This window comes from Rhodnius prolixus, unplaced genomic scaffold (assembly GCF_049639745.1).
Source record: "Rhodnius prolixus isolate KJV_2025 unplaced genomic scaffold, Rpr scaffold_2, whole genome shotgun sequence".
NCBI classification, from domain to species: domain Eukaryota; kingdom Metazoa; phylum Arthropoda; class Insecta; order Hemiptera; family Reduviidae; genus Rhodnius; species Rhodnius prolixus.
In genome coordinates this window covers 12,922,452-12,947,348 of record NW_027411592.1, presented here as the reverse complement: position 1 = coordinate 12,947,348, position 24,897 = coordinate 12,922,452, and the positions used below count along the sequence as shown (strand labels likewise).

General features: G+C 33.2%; 1 protein-coding gene across 7 annotated transcripts in view; it reads right to left on the bottom strand.

Moving 5' to 3' along the window:
* Positions 1-24,897, bottom strand: part of Mgat4a (alpha-1,3-mannosyl-glycoprotein 4-beta-N-acetylglucosaminyltransferase a) — a 389,138-nt gene that overhangs the window by 40,824 nt on the left and 323,417 nt on the right. Inside the window, exons 1-2 of one of the 7 annotated variants that reach the window (XM_074117930.1) lie at positions 12,501-12,609; positions 957-987 (exon numbers count right to left, since the gene is read on the bottom strand). The exons of the other annotated variants lie outside the window; for them this stretch is intronic. Of the exons in view, the coding sequence (XP_073974031.1) occupies positions 957-972 (16 nt within the window). The 5' untranslated portion in view covers positions 973-987; positions 12,501-12,609. Of the gene's footprint in view, positions 1-956; positions 988-12,500; positions 12,610-24,897 lie in introns of those variants that run through there. 7 annotated transcript variants of the gene reach the window in all.

Genomic DNA, 24,897 nt, shown 5'->3' with positions numbered 1-24,897 from the left:
CCTCTTTCACATCCGCTAAAAGGTGTTTTGAGAAGGAATCCTCCATTCAAACTTTTTTACATCTCAAACACACAGCTTCTCATCATTGCATATATTGCACGCAAGTTACCTAATTTGAGTAAATATTTCTGTTTTTTATAAATAGTCAACTTCCGTCCTACTCTTTCTATTAAATTTCTTACTTCATTCCATTCTTGGAATTAACGGGTGGGTGCCAATGTGCGTCAATAAGCTGCACGTGCTAAGACTCTTGGGGCATGGATCCTCCCACATTCTTCTGCGCACTTCCTTCAGTTGTTTCAAAACACCCCAGTGCCTTACAATTAAGTTTCATCTTTTAGCCTACACAACATGCAAGGAGCTTAATACCATGTAGACTAGCATCAAATTAAATAACAGTAAATAAGTTGAACGGTTGATTGAAAATCATATATTCGTTTTATATCAATGCTTTTGTACTCTATTTGATAACTGTGAAAAAATAGCTAGATAGGAAACGCAATACGAAAAGTAAAAAATGGGGTTGTAAAATACATTTTCTTTAAATCTGTGATATGCAACGTCAGACTTATAAACACGATCATGAGTGGTTAATTTTGCAACCTTAATGAAGTAACTAATAATTATAAATAAAAACTTATCAACACAATTACTGAGTACAGAAATGTAATAAAAACTGTCATTTCAGCATTGTCTTGAGATTTTGTTAACCTAAACCTTATTTGCAGTATTCCATTATAGGCAAATCTAAACCAAATTGCAGACCATTTTTGACATACTACGTTATCTTGAAAAGAGATTCTCAAACTAGGAAGTTCCGTTGAAATCTTTAAGTAGAAATTCTACACAATCAACAAAATTTCCTCTATCTAGTGAGAGAGTAGAAATCAAGGTTTGTATAGGTTTAATGAGCAAAGGTAAATCTTTGACTGCAATAAATTAGGAAGTAAGCATACCAGATCTATTCTTCATATTGATCGACCATACCTGAAACAGAAAATAGAAATATCTAATCAGACTTGTAATAGAATTAAATTTTCTGTGATGTAAAAAAAACGTACATTATAAGTACAGCGGAGTCTCGGTTATCCGTCATGACCGGGACCGGACACGTGACGGATAGTCGAATAGACGGATAATGGAAAAAAAACAGGAAAATTTCCAGATTCTTTTGTTTAACGTGTATAAAACTTTGTATTAACTGGTACACATATTTTATACGTTTATATGCTTAAGCCTTAAAGGTCAGGTATCTTTCATTTTTCTATTCATTCTATTGTGTATTAAAATTAATGAATACAATGTCTGCGACATCTAATCGGTTTTGTGGGCGGTTGATGGTTTGTGGTTGATCTTTTTAGGAAAAAACCCACAAACTGTCGAATGATGGACACGAGTATGTACCTAAAAGACAAAGGAAAAAATCTCAAAAGAAAATTGCGTTGAACGGGATTGTGACCGTCACTAATCTTAAATTAGAGGATTTTTTTTTTAATTTTTAAATACTGAGGACAGTGATGGTTAATTGGAATACATGGATAAAAGGGTTACGGATAAACGAGACTCCACTGTATCAATTTCTTTGATCATTAAACTGTTGCATTACTGCAGCAGTTGTCCACATTAGTTGATAATTGAAAACTGTACAAAAATAATATAAATCTTTTGTTATAAAATATAAAATTTGAAGATTTTCTTTAATATAAAGTGTAAATCCCAATTTATAAGAGTAATTTGTAACAAGAACAAATAACAAATGTTGCCACAAATATGCAAAAACGTAAGTTTTCAGAAATGGTTGTCACATCCAAAGAATAAACACACTAGTGAGTAAAGTAGAAGGATCTCTCAAGAAAAGAAAAGCAAATATGTGCCTGAAAACGTAGAATAATCTTGATGAGAGTGTACATCAAGATTCCTCTGCTGCTATTCATGCCTGGATTATCTCCTTTACTTAATATGCTAATTCCTTTTATCCAAATTTGAAATGTAAATCCAAGGATATGTATGACAATCAAGAATACATGAAGCACAGGATTCAAGCGGAATATTTAAGCTGGAATATTTTAACTGCTTTTTGCACTCTGGTAATTAATTGTACATGTCAATTAAATCTAATCGAAGTACGTAGTCTAATAATTATGTATACATCAAGTACATTGTCGAGATTTCGAGTCTCCTACGAGTTATAATAATAATAATAATAATAATAATAATAATAATAATAATAATAAGGGAAGGGATTAGCTATGAGGTTAGCATACTGGACTCCCACGCGGAGGTCCCGGGTTCGAATCCAGCAGCTGACCCTTAGATTTTCTCTTTCTAGGAGCTTCTTACAGCTCACTGTCCGGTGATGAACAGTGTTGTCTGTAACGAGAGAACACTGTCCGGAGGCCGGCAGTGCAATGGAAAAAGCTCCGGGCGCTAATAACCTCAGCTGTTGATGCGCCAAAAAAATAAATAAATAAATAAAAAATAATAATAATACTAATAACAATAATAATAATAGTAATAAGGGAAGGGATTAGCTATGAGGTTAGCATACTGGACTCCCACGCGGAGGTCCCGGGTTCGAATCCAGCAGCTGACCCTTAGATTTTCTCTTCCTAGGAGCTTCTTACAGCTCACTGTCCGGTGATGGACAGTGTTGCCTGTAACGAGAGAACACTGTCCGGAGGCCGGCAGTGCACTGGAAAAAGCTCCGGGCGCTAATGACCTCAGCTGTTGATGCGCCAAAAAAAAAAAAAAAAAAAAATAGTAATAATAATAAACCACCCGCATAATTATATAAACAAGAACTTCTAGAATTTAAATTTCGTCTCTCTGGTCAACCTAATCCTCTAATACACCGTTCTAATTTCTTTATACCTTCACAATAACGACTGAAGAGGCACTTACCGTAATTGGAGAGCAGCACGCTCACAACACTGTATTTACTATAATATATTTATCGCAGTAGATCTAATTAAAACTGTCCAATAGAACAGCTGTTGATCGTCAAAAAGTGCACAAAAAAGCGTAACGTTGAAAAACATAATTTCGACAATTTTTGTCTCTTTTTCTATAAAAGATAAAATTCATCAATTTTCTTTACAATATAGGGCAAATCCACCTTTATAATAGTAATTTTTTGTTTTGCAACAACCCAGATTTAATAGATGTTGAGAAAAAAGTTGCTGAAAATGAGCTTAAACGGCATCTTCAAATAAAGCTCTTTTTGAAGATTTGCAGATCGTTCAAATTTCAAACCTACATTTCTTTTCTTGAATGTTATTAATTATAATTACTATTTCAATAAGGATTCATGCAGAACTTGTCGATGACAGGATACACACTCTTAAACTAAGGCTACATACAGCGTTTTCGCTGGGTGTGTAACAGTTAAATTAATGAAAAGAAAAAACTATAATTAAATTAAATAAAAATCAGCGGAAAAATAATATTTGAAAAAAGGAAGGAAAGAAAGAGGGAGTATGTTCACGTCATAACAGAATTGTAGATTCAATGCAAGCCAACCATTTTAAAAACATGGACATGCTAGTAATAAGTGAAGAAGCTCGTAGTACAAGATTGTTTAATTTAAACAATATTTACCCAGCTGTAAATGTCCAAGATAATATTATTTTCAATTTTAGTAGAGAATACCAAATGGCAACTGCCCAGTCAAAGTCAAAGGGTCATTGAAATAAACGGAATTAGGCAATTTAATTCATCCAGGTTAATTGGCTGTGACTAGTAGCAATTCGCCATGTGATGTTGGAAATTGGTCGCAAAGGGGTTAGATTAGTTTTCAGCGTTCATTACTATTACAGCCATTCCAATTTCAAATATACAGGTCTAAGATAAATATAAAACTTTTGGACTGGGCACAAAACAACGTCCGCACTAAGTTTCTAGCACTCACTCAACCAGAATTAATTATTTTATTGTGCTTAGCTAGACAATTGCTTCGATCAATTCAACTATTGGATGAACCAAACATTTATATTGTTCGTTCTTTTAAATATTTCTTACCAGGCAAAATTTAAATAATTCTCTATTTCAAAAAATGTTTGAAATATTGCAATAAAATTATATTAAGTACGGGAACATTCCAAAGGATTTTGTCACAGATGTGTTATTAATGATTTTTGTTTTCTTACTTCGTACTGATTGGTCATGTAGTTGTCAACAAGTAGATCTTGTGTTTAGGTAACGCACTTCCACTAAAGTTGGAGCGTAAGAATTTTAAAAAGCGTTCGTCCGCATTTCGGAAGAAATGAAGATAGTTCATTTTTGCTGTTTGCTTCAGTTCGGCTTTTGAACATCTGTAGCCTGTAATTTCTTTGTTAATGTCTTTGTTGAAAGAAGTTATTTATTGAATCGCCTGCGCAAGTAGCTGAAGTCGTAGAAGAAGGTTAAAGTATGTCCGATTAGCAGAGGTTGAATATAATGAACTTATGATTACCCAATGGGAAGAAGTCCCATGAATACTATAGTAGAACATTTAGTATGCTATGTTATTGTTAAGGCTAACCTGGATGTTCTGTCTTGAATGTAATATCTTTTAATAAGTATTAGATTCTCGTGCGTTTATGTTTCTAAGAAGCCCAAGGTGCCGAACTGTGTCAAGAGTGGATGCTACATCATTGAAATTCTATATATATTATATACCAGCGATATTCAACCGGTGTGTGGGTAAATGTAACCCAGATATGTCGCAAAAGTTTAAGAAAAACAAAAATCTCTAAGCACATCAATATTCTGAAGTTATTTTATAAAAAGCAAGTCTGCTGACAATCCAGACTATAAGTTAGTAAGTTATTAATCATGTTATTATCTCGAAAGATTAAGTCAATACTTCAAACAAACAAAAAAATTATATATATATATACTCGTTTTGTTGTTGCGCCACGGACTTCTAAGGTTTCGATAAGTGAGTTGAAAAATAGAAAAGGTCGAAAGTAGCTGCTATACCTAATGTACGCAATATCCGCCTAAATTTGCTGTTTATCTCTCTATCTTTTCCGATCTTTAAAGATCACCAGGTTAGCCTAGAAGTACTAGTGCCTCGAGAAAACAAATTCACTGCGACTAAACGATGACCTCCCTTGGATTAACGCTTGTCACATAATCTTCGAAAATACATGGATTAATTGTGGTTCATTGTCATTTGCGATGATTAGCATGACTTTGCCACTAGAGACACTAAACCGAGTGTTAACTATCATTGCAGGTGTTCTACAGCAATGTATTGTATACCTACAGCAGTTCTGCTGGAGTATTATATATGTATATATCACTTTGTCAGTAATATTGAGTGTTGTGTTATTAGACCACAATACCTGCAGTGCCAGCGATTCCTTGAAGCACAAGTTGACCCCAATATATTTCAAATAAACCCAAAATTAGTGAGTAATCTTCATACTTTAATTCTAGATCATTCAACTCATTTGAACCAGTCTTAGGCAGTTAATTTAATAAAAGAAAAAAGTAAAAATTCACATTAGTTCTCTTGAGAAGATAAGAACTTCCGTTATATATGCCTGCGCAACATAACTTTACACGTTCACATGGATAGCTCTTCCGCTACGAGCTCGCATGCAATTCTTGCGACTATAATTGCTACAAACTTTCTCATATAAAATAGAGCCATTAAAGGAGTTTAAGTTTTCTTCTGCATCTACTTAGGGTCTCTTTTCTCGAGCAAACAACTTTTTTTCCTTCTTTATTTCGTGAAGACTGATCCCACCAAAATAATATTAAGTTTTTAAAAACTTCCAAGAAGCTTTGGTCCTTTTAGCTCATTTCTCACTAGAATATTTAAAAATACTTCATACAATTTTATGAACAAGATTAAGTCAAAATTTCTAAGCTTTATGTTTGAACTATCAAAGAATGGCTAAATTTGAACAGAATCAGCTACAGTGTTTAAGGAGCACTTAATCTAGTAAGAATTACAACATTTGTCCATTCAAAGCAAGACAATTTATTTTTATAATATCACACGATAAAAATAACCGAATTATAATTGAGAACAGTAAATAAGAATAGTTACTTGGAATATAACCAAAAAAAATATCGCCTCAAACTATAGAATGAGAAAGACCACTTAACTTTCTTTTTGTATCTTGGCATCTGTAATAAAAAAAGGAAAAAATATTGATAAAATCAAAACAGATACAAGCAGAAAACGACCTTATGTGGAATATTATTCAAGAAGTCTTTGTGGCCACTTCGACACAGGGTTTACAATTTCCAGTAGTCAAGAAGTGAAAGTGGAAACTACCTACCTATTCACATTAACCCCTTTGTTGGTGTTTACAAATTGCTCCAGGCCTACACCAATGTAGGAGGTTAATTGTTAACAGACATCTACCGAATTACGGGCAATTAAATTTAATTAACTAATTAGTATAATTACTTTAAGTGAGAAGTCAATGAAAAAACTTAAAAATTATACAAATTAAAATATTCTTAATGTAAAATATTAATGGAAATTGTAAAAAATAACTTAAATTTCTGAATCTTGTAATCAATCACCATCGAAATCAACCTTACCCGAGAACTAATTAAGATAGAAGATGTCGATTTCTGAACTTAGATAAAATGCTAAATTAATTATTATTTAATGATTCTGTACTAATGATGACATTCATATAAATATATGTATTAAACAATTTATAAAATTTCTAAATCACGAACCACACCTAATAAAACAAAAGACTCGATAAACTCAGTACGATAAAAATTAATAAATGAATTTAAAATAAATACGATAAGCCGTCAGAAAATGATAACTAAAATTTAATAAATAAAATCCAATTAGGATTGTTGAAACATTAATTTAACTTCAGTATACATTTTATAATTCGTAAAAGAATAAAATCAGACCTGGGCACAGTACTCTATAAAGTCACAGTGAATTAGTGATGTTCCATTTTAGTATAATCCAATCAATGAACTTTATAAAGCAGTGCTTTGTGAAGTTGGGCAACAATACCCTCTAAAATGTTCATATACTCTCCAGCCTTAGATCCCTTATTGCAACGCTCCCTAAGTTCTGAAATGAAATATACAGGCCAATAACAGTTGTAGCATCCTAGTATTTGTTGACGCTCACATTTTATTAGATAAAAACTACTGGATATCCTGTCTAACTTTAAAGTATTCTGTTTAGAGATTGACATCATGACGATTAGCAAGAAAAGTATAAAGATATTGAGGATAGAAAGGCCAATGGAGATTGCTAATGCGATTAGAAACTAAATCATTGAGCAACTTCACCACTTACAATATCTGGGTGGTAATAAAGAGGTTTCAAAGTAAACGATGTGCTGCTTTTGCATTTCTTCTCTCATATTATCGTATTCTAGCGACCCTCACTAAAAACATATAGCTAGTAAAGACAAGGTATCGTACCTGAGAAGAATAGTAATAACACTAAGGTAAACCACAATCCTAAGTTGAAAGTGTTGAGCTAAGCTGAAAATGTTGCTTGCTGCTAAGAAGATGGCATGAAAAAAATAGACAAGTGGTGAACTTGCTGGACGGCTTGCGAACCTAAGAAGGGAGAAAAAAGATCAAAAGGGAGGCCGAGGTGTTCTAAGGTCAACGACCAACGGCGAAGTCTTTAAAAAGTCCAGTGACTGAACAAGTATCAAAGTTGCTTTAGAAGAAGTGTATTGCTTTCTTTTTCCAAATCAATCTTTTCAGCATTTTCGCTGTTGAGTCAGTTATGGTTTTATTCATTAAACCCCTCTGATGTATCATTCAAAATGCACATGCAGACCTTAAAACTAGCTTTTAATACCATGGCCAAATGCTTCAACGAGGATATGCGCCTTTTTCATTGGCAGTTTGAGTGGTTTTTATTTGAATATTATTTGTACTTGGTTACTCTTTCTGTCACTGTCATTGACTGTGACTGCCATTGACTGTGACTGTCATTGACTGTGACTGTCATTGACTGTGACTGTCATTGACAAAAAACCACGCATAAAAAACCAAAGGAACTTACAAGCTGCAACTTACTTAAGAAATGACTTACAACTAACAAAAAATGTTCTTTTTCAGGATAAGAATGTCCACTGCACTAAATAGGTCATCCCTCCTCCATAGCAGGACCACATCACCGCGCTAAATAAATCTTTCCATTGTGTTTCAATGAAATTAAATATAATATTTCAAAACAATAACCAATAAAAAACAAAGTGGAACAAAGAAAGAAAAAACAACTGGAAACAAATACACTTTTTTTTAAGACAACCTTAGACAAACATCGCTCCAAATACACTTAAGGATCATCTAGTTTAAAGTCCACGAAAAATCAGCTACACTGCAATGTTGTTAGCTACAGATTTCTCAATTATATCAATAAAATGTAGCTAAATGAAACTAAACGTTTACTAACCAATCTGCATGGATGCCATGTACATTACTATTCAATCGAATTATAATTCCATCTTGAATTATGTAAACTGATTAAGTTTATGAAAAAAAATCATACTTTTTGTTTAAAAAATGTATATATATTTAAAGTTTTCAATAATCTACAAACCATCCAAATTTGAATATTTGCGGATGAAATTTACTCTTATGAGCACCAACATTATTGAAGGAGAGGAATGTTCCTTAATACACAGGGTATGTGGACAAAAAACGTGGCAGAACAACGGAGGTCCCACTCTAACCACTATTTGTTTACTGTAATAGTTACCACTAAACAAGATGTACTAATGATTGTTTAAATCCCAAAAAAGATAGCTGTTCTGATAACACGCTCTAAGAAAATAGATGCTGAAAGTTGATCAATTTTCTCCAAAATATTCTAAAAATTTCTATTTCTACAAAGTGTTGTAAAAAGAAATTTTCAAAAGTTCAATCAATCGGTTCAAATCATTCTACTTCTCCAAAATGGCTGGCAATTTAAAAAGATAACTTTATTCAATGAATCTCTTTTTCATTTCTCGTACCTTCCGTTTGAGAAATAACAGCTATTGAGAAAGCAGTGAGTGAAAAAGAAAAAATTCTTATATAAAATGAAACTAATTAATTCGGTGTTATTGTTAATATCAACTGTTTATTAGAGATGTAATAAAAGGTTCTTTTAAAAATATTCTAATGGATCGAAATAAGTATTACCCAGAATTTCGAAAATTTGGCACGACTTTGCAGTACTTTCTTGTCTCTTATCAAGTGCAAATGTCAATCAATGTGAAATGAAATAAAAGAATTAGCCAGTTATTTGGTTTCCAATTCAATGTAAATGCAAACTCCATTATTAATATCAACACTTTTGTACAAATTTATAATAAAAACTGTAGAGAATTTACTTCAGCTTATCAAAAAAAAAAGAACGAAAAGTTGACTAACCCAGCATTTGCTCTTTTTGCTGAAATTGAATACTGGTTTTTAAACACTGGTTCACTGTTATTACAATAGAACCCCAAAGAAATCTTGACAAAAGGTAGTAAAAACTGGAGTTTAAGTAAATGAAACCAGTGATTCAATAGCGAACGAACGCTGTTATTTCTACATTTTTATTATATCTCTTGTTCACGTTCTTTAGCTCCTTAACAAGAAAATATAGTTTTGTTCTCAGCTGTTGCGATAAATTGTTATTATAAATAATATGCCTATTGTTAAAGGGAAAGAAAGAAAATGTAAATTTAGAAGTTGGATGATTTTCTAAAGTACACTTTATCCGAGCAGTTTTGTCGTTCAACAAGGAATGTTTTAATTATATCATATAATCTTAATTTTTTTAGTAGAACGAAGCAGATAAATTAAAAATCATCCTCTTCCCCTAAATACATTCTTAATGTATGCTGCGGTTTAGTCGGGTGTAAAGTGATGATTTCAACACAATCATGTTTGACAAACTCAAGAGTAATACAATGATCACAATCATGCATATCCAAAATGATTGTGTGACATACATGATTGGATTATAAGTATTCAAACGGCACCAGAGCATATGGTAATGACTCTTGATTACAACAAACCATATTTCAAATTTACCTGTTAGTTTCAATTGGTTTAATCGTACTCATAGGGCCTCATATTTTTCACTGAAGAGATACGAATTTATAGTTTTGAGCCTGCCCAAATTTTAGTGATTAAATGAATCCAAAGTGCTAATTTCCAGTTTGAGTAGTATTACACCGGTAGAGGAAAACATTAATCATTAAAAATTCAGTTTAAGATAATAGTGCTCAACCAAATTTGATGAGAGAAAATCGAGTCAAGTGTTTTTCATTTAAACATGCCACTTGCCTAAAAGGGCCCTAAAAAATCTCGCAATGCACCCTACCTACGAATGAATTCTTTAGGATTCATAAATTATTCGATTTAAAACCTCATTTGTTAATGAATTATGAGTAACAAAAAGAAAAACTAACAAAATTTTGGGTGCTATTTCAGAAAACCCCCATAGAAACGGCCCACATAAGATAAAAGAAAATAGAGAGACCAAAATAACATAATAATACAGTAATTAAGCAGGAATAAGAGTTGAGAAAGAATATAACAAACAAATGAACAAGAAGTGAAAAATCCAAAGGCAAACATCCTCCTTCTTACAAGGAAACCTGCCCTAAGGTTTAATAGGGGAAAAAACATGAAAAGCGGTCTGCCTTAGCGCTACGTTGATTTATAAAAGGAAGATAAGAGCGATCATTAAATTGAAGCGAACCAAATTATGGTGAGCAACTGAATGATGCGGCCATTTATAAAAAAATAAAAAATATATATATATGTCACTAATTACACAATTAATTACAACAATTAGACTGCAGAAGTTTTTCAACTTGCCTCCACTTCATTTTCTCTTTACTTTTAATGAAGTATCAGAGAACTTTTCTATTTACTTAATGATTATCAAAACTCTTTTTGATAGAAACCAGAGTTGCTTTCCCTCCTTCTGTTAATCCAAATAAAAGGCCAACTTTTATTACAAGATTTATTTTAACTTCTATTAATAAGTTTATAACATAAGAGTAATTAATTCTTAATAAAATTAATAATAAAAAAAAACAAAAACTGTAAGATCTGAATGTGCAACGAGCTGCAGCAAGTCACTTCATTCTAGATTACATTTCCTTGTACAAGCAAACCAAAGCATACTGAGTTCAATGTTAGCCTGATTGACGCTAGGTGCTATTTCCAACACCAAATGTAAGTGGCCTAACAGTTAGGGCTGCTGCGGCCATTATTTCGTTCTTAATATTCCTTCCATACATAAGTGTCGTATTGTTTTTCCCATTTAGAATACCAAATGGTTAATAGGCAAGCAGTTTGAGCATTAATTCTTTAGTAGTAGCAAAACTCAAAATGTTCATGTAACCTTATATATCATCATTATTGCTAAGTTGTAAGGTTAGATATGATTCAATTATTTATCTTACTTTAATATAAAAGCCATAAATTTTTTGAAATTGCAATAGTAATTATTTTCTTTAAGTTTCCTTAAGTTAATAAGTTAATTTCAAAGGCAGAGAATTTATTCTTTTATTCATTTACAACCTAAACATGTAATAAATTCCTCTAGGACACAGCACTAAGAACAGAGGAACATGTAGAGACAAGCCAGCCAATACTGTAACTCTCTTAAATGATATAGGGGAGCAATTAGAATTTGGCGAGGCCTACGTCGTTTCAAGTAACGAAGAACTTATGCTAACATTTTTTAAAAAATATTTGTTCTCGTTGTCGTGTTAATTACTATTATTATAAACACGGATATGTCTTTAATTCCAAAGAAAATTTGGTACTTTCATTTTTAATAGAAAAAGTGAAAATAAATGTCAAAGTTAGGAGTCTTTAAACAGTACGCTATATCGTGCAGTTTTTGACGATTAATCTCTTATAGATCTGTGGTACCGTACAGTTTTAATAATACAGTTTACGGATATGTTGTTTAATATTCAGTAATTTACAACTAAAATGTCGATTTTTAACGTTTTACTTTCTCTTCGATTATTTTATTTTGATAAATGCTAGGTATAATTTGAAAACGTAAAATTGTTTAATAAATATGAACGATCTAATATTTCGCATATACATTTCATAAGCGTAGAATTATTTAGCATAAACTGCCTATTTGGTAGACATCTTACAAAGAAACTAAACGAAATGAAATGTCACACTTTAAAATTCTGCCAGTAACATATTTATGTATAACATTATGGATCCTCTTAAAGCAATAACTAATTAAATGTTCGAAAATAACAACCGATAGTAAGAGATTAAATGTATAACATACAGACAGGTTACACTAAGCGCTAACTGAGGCATGATTGTATGTGCAAAGTGAACATCTGATAGCGCGACATAAGTCAAGTGAACAGGACTGAAGAAGATCCATATGGTGTTCAGTTAGTGACTTAAAGTGGGATTAAATCTGAGAAAAGCATAAGAGACCATATTAGGGCGGCTAATATTAAGTACATATAATATGAAATAGAGGCGAGGAGTGTTCATAAAACATGACTGGTAATAACATGGTTAATACGAACTCTGTAACCATCCTGGTTAGTGAGAAGGAGACACCACTTCTAGATGGCGGCAGCATGAGCACAAGTTCGGCAGTGGATAGAGGGATTATATTCATTACATGGACCCCACTATCATCGCCATCAACTAGTTTCATAGTCAGTTATTACACTCGCACTGTATAAACTACTAATTAACTTGGCCATCTTAAACTACCGCTTCCAACAAGATACTCACCCCACGAGAAAGGATCGAGTGGGAGTGGGCAGATAAGGGCAATATAGCCACTAATAATGCACATACAAGCCCTGAGAACTTTACCAACTACACTTCATCAAAAAGCTCTATTCAGATATAGTACTTTTTTAACAGTATCTATAAACTAATGAACAAAATATAGTCAAAGTAATGGTTGTTTTATAGCTTAGAAAGTGGAATATAAAGAAATTTAAACATTAATTCGCACATCCTTCGTATAAAACTCTACAATTTTTCAATTTTTTTTTTTTAATATCTTAAAATGGACCTAAATAAAGTTCTTTTCGTGTAAGCTAATTCCTTCCATATTTCTTCAACTTGCTACTACCTAATAGTGAGAGTGTAAATTCGGCATCAAAACGCGTCCACACACAGCCTAACAAAAAGCGTGTCTCAGGTTTACAGTGCAGTTTGCGTTAGTTAGGTTTACTAAGAGACAACGCGATATTTTGTAATAATTAAAACTAGTCAGTCGTACGGCACAAGTTGGTGCAATGGTAAGAGTAACAAGTTCACGTATTACACATGCTATTTGTGCTCTTTTTTTCAAATTTGTGCTTAGTGTTGATACAATAATGTGATGTGAACACCCATATGACTTTCTTTCACCTCGTGTACTAGATACTTAGAATTTGTCCAAAAAATAAAATTAGCTGCAACGAGAGTAATCGTCTTTAATGGAATCTTTTCTCAAAACCAAAACTTGGCACTCCGCTAAGACGATTTCCTTCATATTTGAATTGTGGCTACTTAACTAATTCATGTTCAATACACATGGCAAATGATGTTATTACATTTCACTAAAGTAGCACTTCTGAGAGAATCCCAACAATTTACCTCGCCCAGTAATGTCTTTAAAGAATCTTCCCCTGAAAATATTACAAATAAAGTTATAGAACTGTCTTGTTCCTTAAGGATATCAAGTTTCAAGAAAATCGAAAGAGCCGTGGGCGACCAAAACCTTGAAGGACCTCTAAAGGATTCAAATTTTGGACTGTAAGTGAAAACTAAGAAAAAACGCAAGCACAACTTTCCGCTAACTGTAACCAGGAAAGTGTAGCCCAGCAATATCCACTTCCTATTTTGATTTTTAGAACACCTTCTCTTTAACCAATTTTCCCGTAAAAATGTTTCAAATAAAAGTGGTACTTTATGTAAAAATATTATAAAAATAAGCGTTTTAAATTTTATTAACATCGTTGGAGCGAAATATGTAAAACTATACTGCTTAACAGATTTTCTGGCAACATTTTTAATGTCCCATAATATTAGAGTAATTGGTAAAAAGCATAGAATGAATGCGCCCCATTAGGGAGATGACTAAGTAGCGCACTTCTCGTAAGTTTCAAATGAACGCGATAAATAAAGCTTTTACGTTTATCTAAAATGAATTTTTCCAAACACACAGCTTGAAAATTTCATTTCGTAAATTGCTGTAAAAAGAAAGTCGTTTGTGTGTTCACACCTGATTTCTGAGGTCACCACATTTGAAAACAATAATAAAAATTGCTTTATTTTCAAATCTGCTTGCTAAGAATAGATTATTTAGATCTGTTCCTTTTCCATTCGCTTTTAATCACAATCTTTCTTGAGGTTCTAGTTATGCTGCTAGGGATAAAAGACAAAACCAAGCTCTCTAATTGTACCAAATTGAATGTTAAATTCGTTTATGTTTAATGGGGCTTATATTTTTTATAATTAGGTGTGTTATCAATTAGCGGATTTATGCTAAGTGTGACATTTTGTAAGAAATTAAAGCTAATTCCCTTCAATATAAGTCTCTCATATTGCATGTCTGTACTTTCGCGTAAATTAGCAATAGGTACATAGAGCATTAATCGGAAACCTTAAAAATTTGTTTAGTTCATCATAAGATGCATTAGTCAGCACAGGTCTAATCAGAATCTCGTAGAACGTATAACAAGATCAATTAATTGTTTGTAACATTACACAATGTATAGTAAGTTATTAGAATAATAAAATATAAATAGAAAACACTAACGACTGTAATGGTACACTATTAAATCCACAGAGTTGAGTAATATCAATTATTTAAATGTTCCCAACCAAAAGGTTTCATTTTATTTTAGCTGGTTTCCCATCACTAACAATCTATAATCAGGACTAAATTACTAAGTATGCGGAAGTTAAATTGTTGTATACCATCTAAAATATCGATTTTTAAAAGAAATATCGTTACCGAGAGAAGCAAACATCGCTTTGCCATTTGTAGAAATCATCTTGAATAAAGATTCATGAGATTGTCGTCTTTTAAAGAGAAAACCTCATCGCCTTCAAATAAGTTAAGACACTGGGGTCGGAAGCTAAGCAGATGTGCGAATTACTAATGTTTGATTCGTCACTTCCGTATCCTAGGCACTGTTAGAAAGTCAAACTGTAATTACTGAATTCTTGCCATTGACCTAACATAGAAAGTTGAGTATTTATAGTCCGTATTTAATCTACTCCTAGTTTTAACGGAACCATATTACATTTTTTTTACTTTGCTCCTTTTTCTAAATACAAAAGACTTGAAGAAGATGATTAAGAAGAAGATTAAAATCCGAAAGAAATAGCATTAAAAATTCTTTTTTACCTATGGGATTAAACAGTTAAAAAAAATCCATTAGAAACAATTAAATGTCAAATCCAATGCGGATACATAATGAACTTTAAGATAAATGAATAAAAAATTGATTTAGTTGAAAACTGAATATATTATCACTTCTACTTTCCCCTCTACATCTTCAACAGAAACTGAAACCTAAACTTTACTAATATTACTCACTGCACATAATAAAATCGAAATCGACGAGAACTAATACATACGGCAGTAATTTTGCAATAAACATAATAAAACAATAATTACATAGTTAAGATATTAGATTCTCTAAAACTTTGAAGTGATTTAAAAATGTGGATGAAACAGAGTATTCAGAGATTTTAGACGAATAGCCAGTTCCAGGTGGGTGTAGATTTAAATGTGCTGAGCGTGCAGAAAATAAGGAGAGTGAATGTGAGTTTTGATAAGGGGTTTATGTGTCTGTTAGCTGGACGAGCTTAGCTGGGGAATTTGCGTTCGAACAGGTGAAGCAGGTAGTTTGGTTATAGTTATTCAGCTGGTTCGGTCTATCTTTAGCAACCTAACATTTAGCTACACAATTTCACTTTGACTGATCTAGCTACCATACTTTGCCCGTATGCTAACAACGCTCCCTAGACGCACTTAACAATCAATCTGCAACAATCACCCAACAAACTAGTTTCAAGCAAAAAAAAAAAAACTTGGCTCAAATCTCCAAAAATGTATAGAAACCAAAAGTATAGTAACCAACAGTTTAAAAAAAACAAAATACAAAATATATTAAAGGAATGTTCTCACAAGGCTCTTTCATATTAGAAAACAGAAGGTAACTCTGCTGTTTTTCTCCAATTGTCTGAAAATAAGTTCGTTTCAATGTAACATGATCAGAAAGTACAAATCTTTACAATTAACTCGGGTAAAACAGAGAGCAACAAAAACATTCACGGAAGGAAACATGATAACCAAGATAAGAATTAGAAGCTTGCGATAAGAATTTCCGACAAAAACCACTTTGCAACTAAATTCTTCAACAAAATAAAATATAAATACGATTAAGCGCTTTTCTTTTAATTTAGATTTTTTAACAACTACATGAAGTCCACTATATGAATCAATTACAAACAAAACAAGAGAAGTCTCAACTAACTTTTTCTTATTACAATTCCGATTCCCAATAATTTCAATTCTTTCTTAAATTACATAGTTTTTACAACTGTTTAGTGTAGAAAACTGTACCTATTACCATCAAAGAACTACCCTGAAACATTAAATTTGAAAAATTGCTCCTAATAAAACTTACGATCTGCTTGCCTGAATTTTAAATAAAAAGTGAAAGTAACTTCTTTCCTGAGTTTCCCACAAAAGTTTAAAGTCCACTCTATAAAGTGGTACTTCTGTTTCAGATTTGCAAAAGATTCATGGGTGAATAATTCACTTATTCCTTTTTCAAAATATATGAGTTATGACTGTGAATTCTATTAATTTTAAAATAAAACCTTTCCACAAAAAATTAGCTTAATCAAACTTTACTGCAAATATGTTTCAGACAAATATTTTTAGAACAGCACGAGTTCAGTAAATTCGACCAGTTTAAAGCGAATGGTTGGTGGATCAGATTTCCAGTAAAACGTAAAAGAGTTGTTCTATTGAAACCTATTCAAATTCACACCTTTCCCCAATTTAAAATTTACGTAGCTTTCAAAGCAGTGGGTGAATCGCGGAACAAAATGAAAATCCGAATCATTTCAGGTTCCATGATTTTAGTCAGAACTGAAAATCACCAAGTTTTAAGCTAGAGTACCACAAACTAAGTATTTCCGATGAATCTAAAAATGGAAAATTAGGCACCATCCCTGCAAGAGAAGTATAAAAATGCTAAAAATGAGAAATTAGCGATGACTAATTGACAATTATCAAATTAACTGTTGTGACCGACAAAATCTTTTGAGACATTATCCAGGACCAATGTTTGTACATTTGTTTGTGTTTGTTTTAGCAGGACAAGCGGGTATATTGCTTTATGAGCCAGAATTGGTCTGCGGCTAAGTTAAACAATTACTGTTTACCCACATTACTCTGGCCTGATTACCATAGAATCTCCCGTGACATCATAGAGATGATGTCTTTGTTTTTGGACTTGAATCCCTACTCAAATTTTATTGAATAGTTCTCTAAATTCATGGTATTTGAATTTCCATTTCCTTCACAGAAATATATTTCATTCACTTGAACATCACTTGCAGTTACATTAGGCCTGAGCAAAGAGATGTCTCTATTAATGAAATTTTTAATTATGTTGCTACTGGTCACAATAACTTACTTCAATCTCCAATTTTATCTTTCGAAAAGTTGTCTCTATAGACCCTTAGTAAAGCCAACGGACCGGACCATTCATCTGAAGTTGGTATTCTGTATCTTCATTTTCAAAAAGGGAAAAAAAAATACTCGACAAGGGCGACCCTAAACTGCGGAAACAGATTGAAACATCGAGAAGGTTATTATGATCACATTTCTGTCTGCAGAAGAAAGAGTACGGTAACTTCTGTGCAGCTGAGTGCCGCCTTTATTAAATGCTGAACAAAAATAAAATTCACAGCAATGTTTGGATCGTTTTTAAATTAATCCAATTGATTTTGTGGGAGGATTTGTTACTGTGTATGAAAAGTAGATCCTCCAATAAAGGACAGGAAACGAAATAGCAATCTAAGCAATGAATGAAAACCAGTAGCTGAATTAAAAAAACAAAGAAAAAAGGCGATTTGCTTTCATTTGCAGTTTTATTGGATCACACCGAAATTTCTTTCACTGATTACAACAACTGGTGAATCTATGCGTACATTCTGGACCAACTGGATAAAAAAGTTTGTCCTGAATTACAAAATAGAAGATATTACAGTGAATTTAAGGACAACATACATCATTCACCACCAAGATGCTTTGGCAAGCGAAAACTTAGGGATTTGAAGCAAGAATTGAATTGCTGGAACCTCCATTCATCTCACCATCAATTTTAACATCCTTTTCTTTCCACCTAATCCGAAAACCAATCCCACACCAAAAGATAGCATCTCTCAAACAGTAAGTATTTTACATCTCTTCAAGTAACGCACATTAAGGATGATAGTACTTACAAAAGTGCACTGAACTGCAAGGATTAAATATCGATAAGTAATTTTGCTTTTTTTTATTTATATGCACAAGTTGACATCAACAAGACAACTGCGACTGCATTCAACGACATTTTGAGAGTTTTTTTTTCTATTTTTTAATGAAAAATAATCTATGGACAACAAACATTTTCAATAATTTTTACTTCTTTATTTATATTGAAGTCTCGATCCTGTGGCCATCATCATATTTGTTAAACAATATTTCAAATGTCTATCACTAAATGCCTATCACTTTTATGTGAAACTTTTTCTTCACAAGTTTTTTTTTGGAGTTATTGAGTTCTGCGCAAACAACATTTTTACCTACGAAAGAGCATTCTTTTCCTTATTTACAGGTAACTAAATAAAAGTTTGAAAAAATAAAAATAGAACAGTCGTTTGGCTTTACCACCGAAGTTAGATCTGAAATGAAAATTTCTTGATGCAGAAACAGAGATTCTGATTATGTTTCAGAACCGAAAAGTTTTTGTTTGAATTTTCTTTCTGATTGAACTTTTCTGTTCTTATCCAAAATCATATCAGATCTAAAGTAGAATTGGGTCGTTTGCTAGAAAATGGTGCCCAATGCTATAATTTAAAATGACAAAGACAAAACTTAATCTACGTATATTTACTAGCGTATGTTAGTTAGTACTGTTATCCTGAATCAAACTGTAAAAGGTATGTTATAAATGGAAATGAAATTTGCAGGCATATGCTACTTATTAGCATATTAATAGTTGGACCAAACTAAATTACGAAGCTAAATACTAGTACTAATAGCTCTAACAACCGCAAGCGAGCAATGCTTTAATGTAACTTGAATAATATTAGCCTTAACATAAACAAATGAATTCCCTCTCCCTTATAAACAAAACTATTTTTAATATTTTAAACTATGTGATATACAGGTGGCCTTTGGTTATATCAAACTGTTTAAATTAATTTAACTTATTCAGTTTTTGATGGAATTTCTAAAATTAGAAAAAACAAAGTCAAGTTATTCTTGACGCTTTGTCTTCTGGGTAAAAGTTCCATTGTAACGCAAAAACTTTACTTTTTTAAAAGTTTTGTTATTGAGATTTGAAGTCGCTTCCCAAGATGGCTAGGATGCCTCTAGTAACAGCCAAATAAAATTGAAGTTAGATTCATATGATTGCTGGGAAAATTTAAGATAATTTTTTTAGTTTAAATGCTTTAATGTTTTTTGTAAATTGCTTCAATGGTTATAAAGCGTTTCTGTTATTATTTAGAGCGTTATCCGTACGCTAACTTGATGACATCACTTTGTAGCTGGAGACCCTGCTTTATTTTTCTGTTAGAATAATTCTTCGTCTTCGCATCCCCTCAGGATAGAAATCCAAAACCTTTCAATAAATCTACATAAAACGCGTGCAACGAAGTACCAACAAGATGGACAATAATAAATGTTCTTTTAAAGTTCGAGAGTCAAGTATTTTCATTTTCCCCATAACTTCAAAACATTCACCAGATACAAAATTCTCACGAGGAGTAAGAAAAATAATAATAATAATAATAGTAATAATAATAATAATACGGTTAGCATACTGGACTCCCACGCGGAGGTCCCGGGTTTGAATCCAGCAGCTGACCCTTAGATTTTCTCTTCCTAGGAGCTTCTTACAGCTCACTGTCCGGTGATGGACAGTGTTGTCTGTAACGAGAGAACACTGTCCGGAGGCCGGCAGTGCACTGAAAAAAGCTCCGGGCGCCAATAACCTCAGCTGTTGACGCGCATTAAATCATAAAAATAATAATAATAATAATAATAATAATAATAATAATAATAATAATAATAATAATAATAATAATAATAATAATAATAATAATTGGGAAGGGATTAGCTATGAGGTTAGCATACTGGACTCGCACGCGGAGGTCCCGGGTTCGAATCCAGCTGCTGACCCTTAGATTTTCTCTTCCTAGGAGCTTCTTACAGCTCACTGTCCGGTGAAGGACAGTGTTGTCTGTAACGAGAGAACACTGTCCGGAGGCCGGCAGTGCACTGAAAAAAGCTCCGGGCGCCAATAACCTCAGCTGTTGACGCGCATTAAATCATAAAAATAATAATAATAATAATAATAATAATAATAATAATTGGGAAGGGATTAGCTATGAGGTTAGCATACTGGACTCCCACGCGGAGGTCCCGGGTTCGAATCCAGCAGCTGACCCTTAGATTTTCTCTTCCTAGGAGCTTCTTACAGCTCACTGTCCGGTGATGGACAGTGTTGTCTGTAACGAGAGAACACTGTCCGGAGGCCGGCAGTGCACTGAAAAAAGCTCCGGGCGCCAATAACCTCAGCTGTTGACGCGCCTTAAATCATAAAAATAATAATAATAATAATAATAATAATAATAATAATAATAATTAGTAATAATAATAATAATAATAATAATAACGTGACCAGCCTTGAGGAAATATTCCATAGTTGAGATAACCTACAGGGTACAGTACATCTTTGTCGGATGAGAAGATGAGATCCACAAATATCCTTTGTGGTTAATTGATACATTAATTCGTGCGTGTGTGAGGCATTCTACTTCTGGCGGTATCTCCACAGGCTGCGAATTCCCTCAGTCATCTATTTCTAAACCACTATAATCGACTTCTTCCTTCCTTGTCTCTATGGACCTACATCTCTCACCGCAGATGGCACGAGTCCATTTATCACTTTCTTCGGCCATTGCTCTGCTTCCATTTTTTTAGCCCTACCCTTCCATCTCCAGTTCATTTCTTTACCCATTCACTGTGCCCCCTTTGTGGAAAAAATTCTCTTACTACTTCCATGTAGAAAGTCGCAGTATCTCCTTTAATTTTCCCTTCTACTCTTCGCAATAAACTCTTTAGTGGAGCCGTTACCATCAACATTGGCTTCACTAATTTAACTCTCCATTCTTTCTACTTTGCGATGATATTTTAATAAACCTTGTTTTTGTTTTGTTTAAGTCCGTAATGTGTAGACCAGCAGAGCGTTGTGAAGAAATTCGCCGATATTTGAGTATTTGATATGAAGTTTTTAAACGTGCCAAATCTGTTGTCGATGGTAGAACATTTACATTTTGAAAACTAAAAAAACATTTCATTCAAGCTTCAAAGGAGAGCGTTGAGAGAGAGTTAGCGCTGTGTAGTACTGAGCACAGCACCCAGAGGTAAGAGATTCTCTTCATAGGAGCCTCTAACAGTCACTGACTGGGTGAATGACTATATCTGCAACGGAAGAACTGTCCAGAGGATAGAGATGCACCAGTGAAAAGAACAGTCTTTAACTTGAGATGTCACATTTAAACTTTTTTTTTTTTTTTCATCTTTTATTGAAATTTACGACTGCAACGGTTGTTGCAACAAGCAAATGCGATGTAATATAGTGTCTTGATTGAAGATAGGAGAAGGCACCCAGTGGCGACACTCCATTAACGAGATCAGATCACTATACTGCTCTTATTAGGAGAGTAGGTCGCTGGACCATCTTTTCTTCAATCTCCTTGAAGGATTGCCTGGTAATGTAAAAGAAGATAAGTGTTCAATTAAAGGATTAGGATGAGCTGCTGTAGAGGAATGAAATTTTATGAAACGAGTTTAGTAAGGTCGTTGATGAAAGGGATTTTGAGATCATTGTGAATGGTGAGGTTTGAAATGTAGAATGGAGTGTTAAGTAGTTTTCTTAGTATTTTTGATTATAAAGTCTGAATGCGTAAAGAATTGGAACGTTTAGTCGATCCCCATACTTCGATGCCGTATGACCATAAGGTCGCAGTAACAGTAGGTATAAGAGTCTTTTGTTTTGTAGGTTGAGTTTAGATCGTTTGTCAAGACATTTAAACTTAAAAAAATAATAATCAACTGATATCTTTACTACATTAAGGATTCAATAATTTTGCAGTTTCTTCCTAGTTTCAGTTAGCTATTTTATGATAAGGATGATTATCAATTTTGGCTAGAATTTCACTATTTCATTTTCCCTAGGCTTACTTCTCATTTACTTCAATATACCAGACGTTCCGACGCACCATTTCATCGGAGGGTTTCTCTTTATTACTGTAATGGAAGCACTAATTACTATGCTCCTCGCCTTTTTTAATCCTTTCTCTCTCTGAGCCTGCAATCTTCGGTACAAGCAGTCCTCCTATCAAAATCTTTCTTTTTCTTCTGTTTATAAGAATTTTTTAAAGACAGATACCAATTATTTTTTTCTATTTATCTACTAATTATTTCCCTAATTTTTCTTTAAATTGTGGACAGTATTAACCAGTTTATTGTAGACTTTATTTTTTAGTCACGTGGTACAACTTTTTTAAAAGCTTTTTAAACGAGGTGTTCTATAAATATTAACGATTATTATCTCAGATGGTTATTTAGAGCTCCAATGGCGAGAATACATCCTATTGTTTCATTTATACTTCATTCTAGAGATATATGCTTAGGGTTGTACCATAGTGTACATTCAACTGAGATAATTGATGATGATCTCGAAGGGCTTGTTGCTCATTAGCTAATTCTCAAAAGCAATGCATACAGTTCGCTTCAACAATTCTAATTCAAGTTAAATATCAAAATCGCTCCCACATCCTCCGAATAAGATCTCTCTTAATATAAAAATGCGACCATCATACCGAGCGCAAACAAGAAGCTAATAATGGCGTCAAATGTTCAGCTTCAATGAAGGGTAATGTTTGCACACATGAAATGTGAAAGCCGATTTAGGACAACAAATTTTCTATATGCGACAATAATTATTCTTATGAGGCTGGCGGATGATTGTTAAACACCTGCAACCTTTTGCGCGAACATGTACAATTGGAAGATATTTTACTTATTTTAACGAAGAATTCCATAATTAGATAGGTTACTCTGTTCCCTCTGTCTTATAATGAGTCAATAGACATTGGTAGGGATTTTGTTTTCCCTGCATTACCTCTTTACGAAGAAATTTCAAACATTCATTACAGAAATTATTCCATGTTTGTACTTTAATGAGATACTTTTGTATCAAGATGGAAAACTAGAATGAAACTTTTGGGCGGATATACAATCAAGGGAAACTCGCAAATACTGCCTGGCTTAGCGGTTTTGAATCGTTAAGCAAACGTTATTGAGTTCTGTAATGCATTTTATGTTTTAATAGCCCCTACGTCACATCGACGTCCCATTAGCTTATTGTCACGGCTAGGAAATATTCTTGAAAAACTCCTGCTAAAACGTATTCTTCCATTATTGAATCTTCTGGTAATCTCCCCGACCACCAATTTGTATTCAGGCGACAGGACTCCACTATACAGCAGTGTCACCGAATTGTAGTCGTAATCTCCACCTCCCTTGTGGAGAAAAAGTGTTGTTCTGGGGTGTTCCTTGATGTGAAGCAGGCTTTCGATCGGGGTGTGGCACATACAAACCTTCAGTCTCACCTCACCTCCTTAGAAAAATGGTTCAAAAACTGGGCTATCAAACTGAACGAAACAAAATCTCAAAACATTACTTTCACTCTTCGACGCATCACTCTTTCTCCTATCTTTTACAATTTAATTCCTTTACCAGTAGTCAACGTAGTCCGCAACCTTGGGCTGTATCTCGACAAAAGACTTGGAATCCTCATACACGACTTAAGAGAACAGAACTTAACAGACGCTCCCGATAGCTGAAAAGACTACTCGACAACCGATAAAAACTCGCTGAGTGTTATATGTTGTTTATTGTTACCATTGTTGCTTATAACTTAATAAAATTCGTCGATTGTAACTAAATAAACGACCCAAAAAAACAAAAACAAGTTTTAATAGCTTCCATTTTATATAACATACATCATAACGCCACCACAGATCATGAAAAAAAGATGATACCCTCACAAAGATGCTGATCCCTGAATAATTGGCTGTACCATTTCTCCCTAAGAGATACTCTTATGTAAATGCAAACATTGATCCTCAAGGAGCATTCAACAAGTGCTTTAGGACCAAACGAATTCGGCTTTAGCCACTTTCTTTGACAATATCTTCCGTCCTGGACAAGTAGCACTTTTTCATCTGGTTTTAAAAAGTAAATCTTTGTAATGATGTCAATGATAAATGCTAAGATAGAGTGAGAAAGCTTTTCTGAGGATGGTATTTCTAACAAGAAAAAAGTTAAATCACTTTGTCTTTAGAGCTGTTCATTGTATTAAGATAGCGAAGCATCAAAATGACAAATAAATGCTTTTCTATAAGGAAAATTGAGGCCTTGACTGAAACGCAAGTGTAACCAAATTAATGTTAGTTCTAATGAATTAACTATTAGTTAGCTTAGCTTATAAATAAGAAAAAGGTAAGATTGAAAATTTTAGAAACACAAAATCTGTTGTAACAAGGCTGGTCTTGTAAAGTGAAAAAGCCTTGCTTCCTTTGCAAGGTTGGAAGTTTATTTCGAGGCACAAC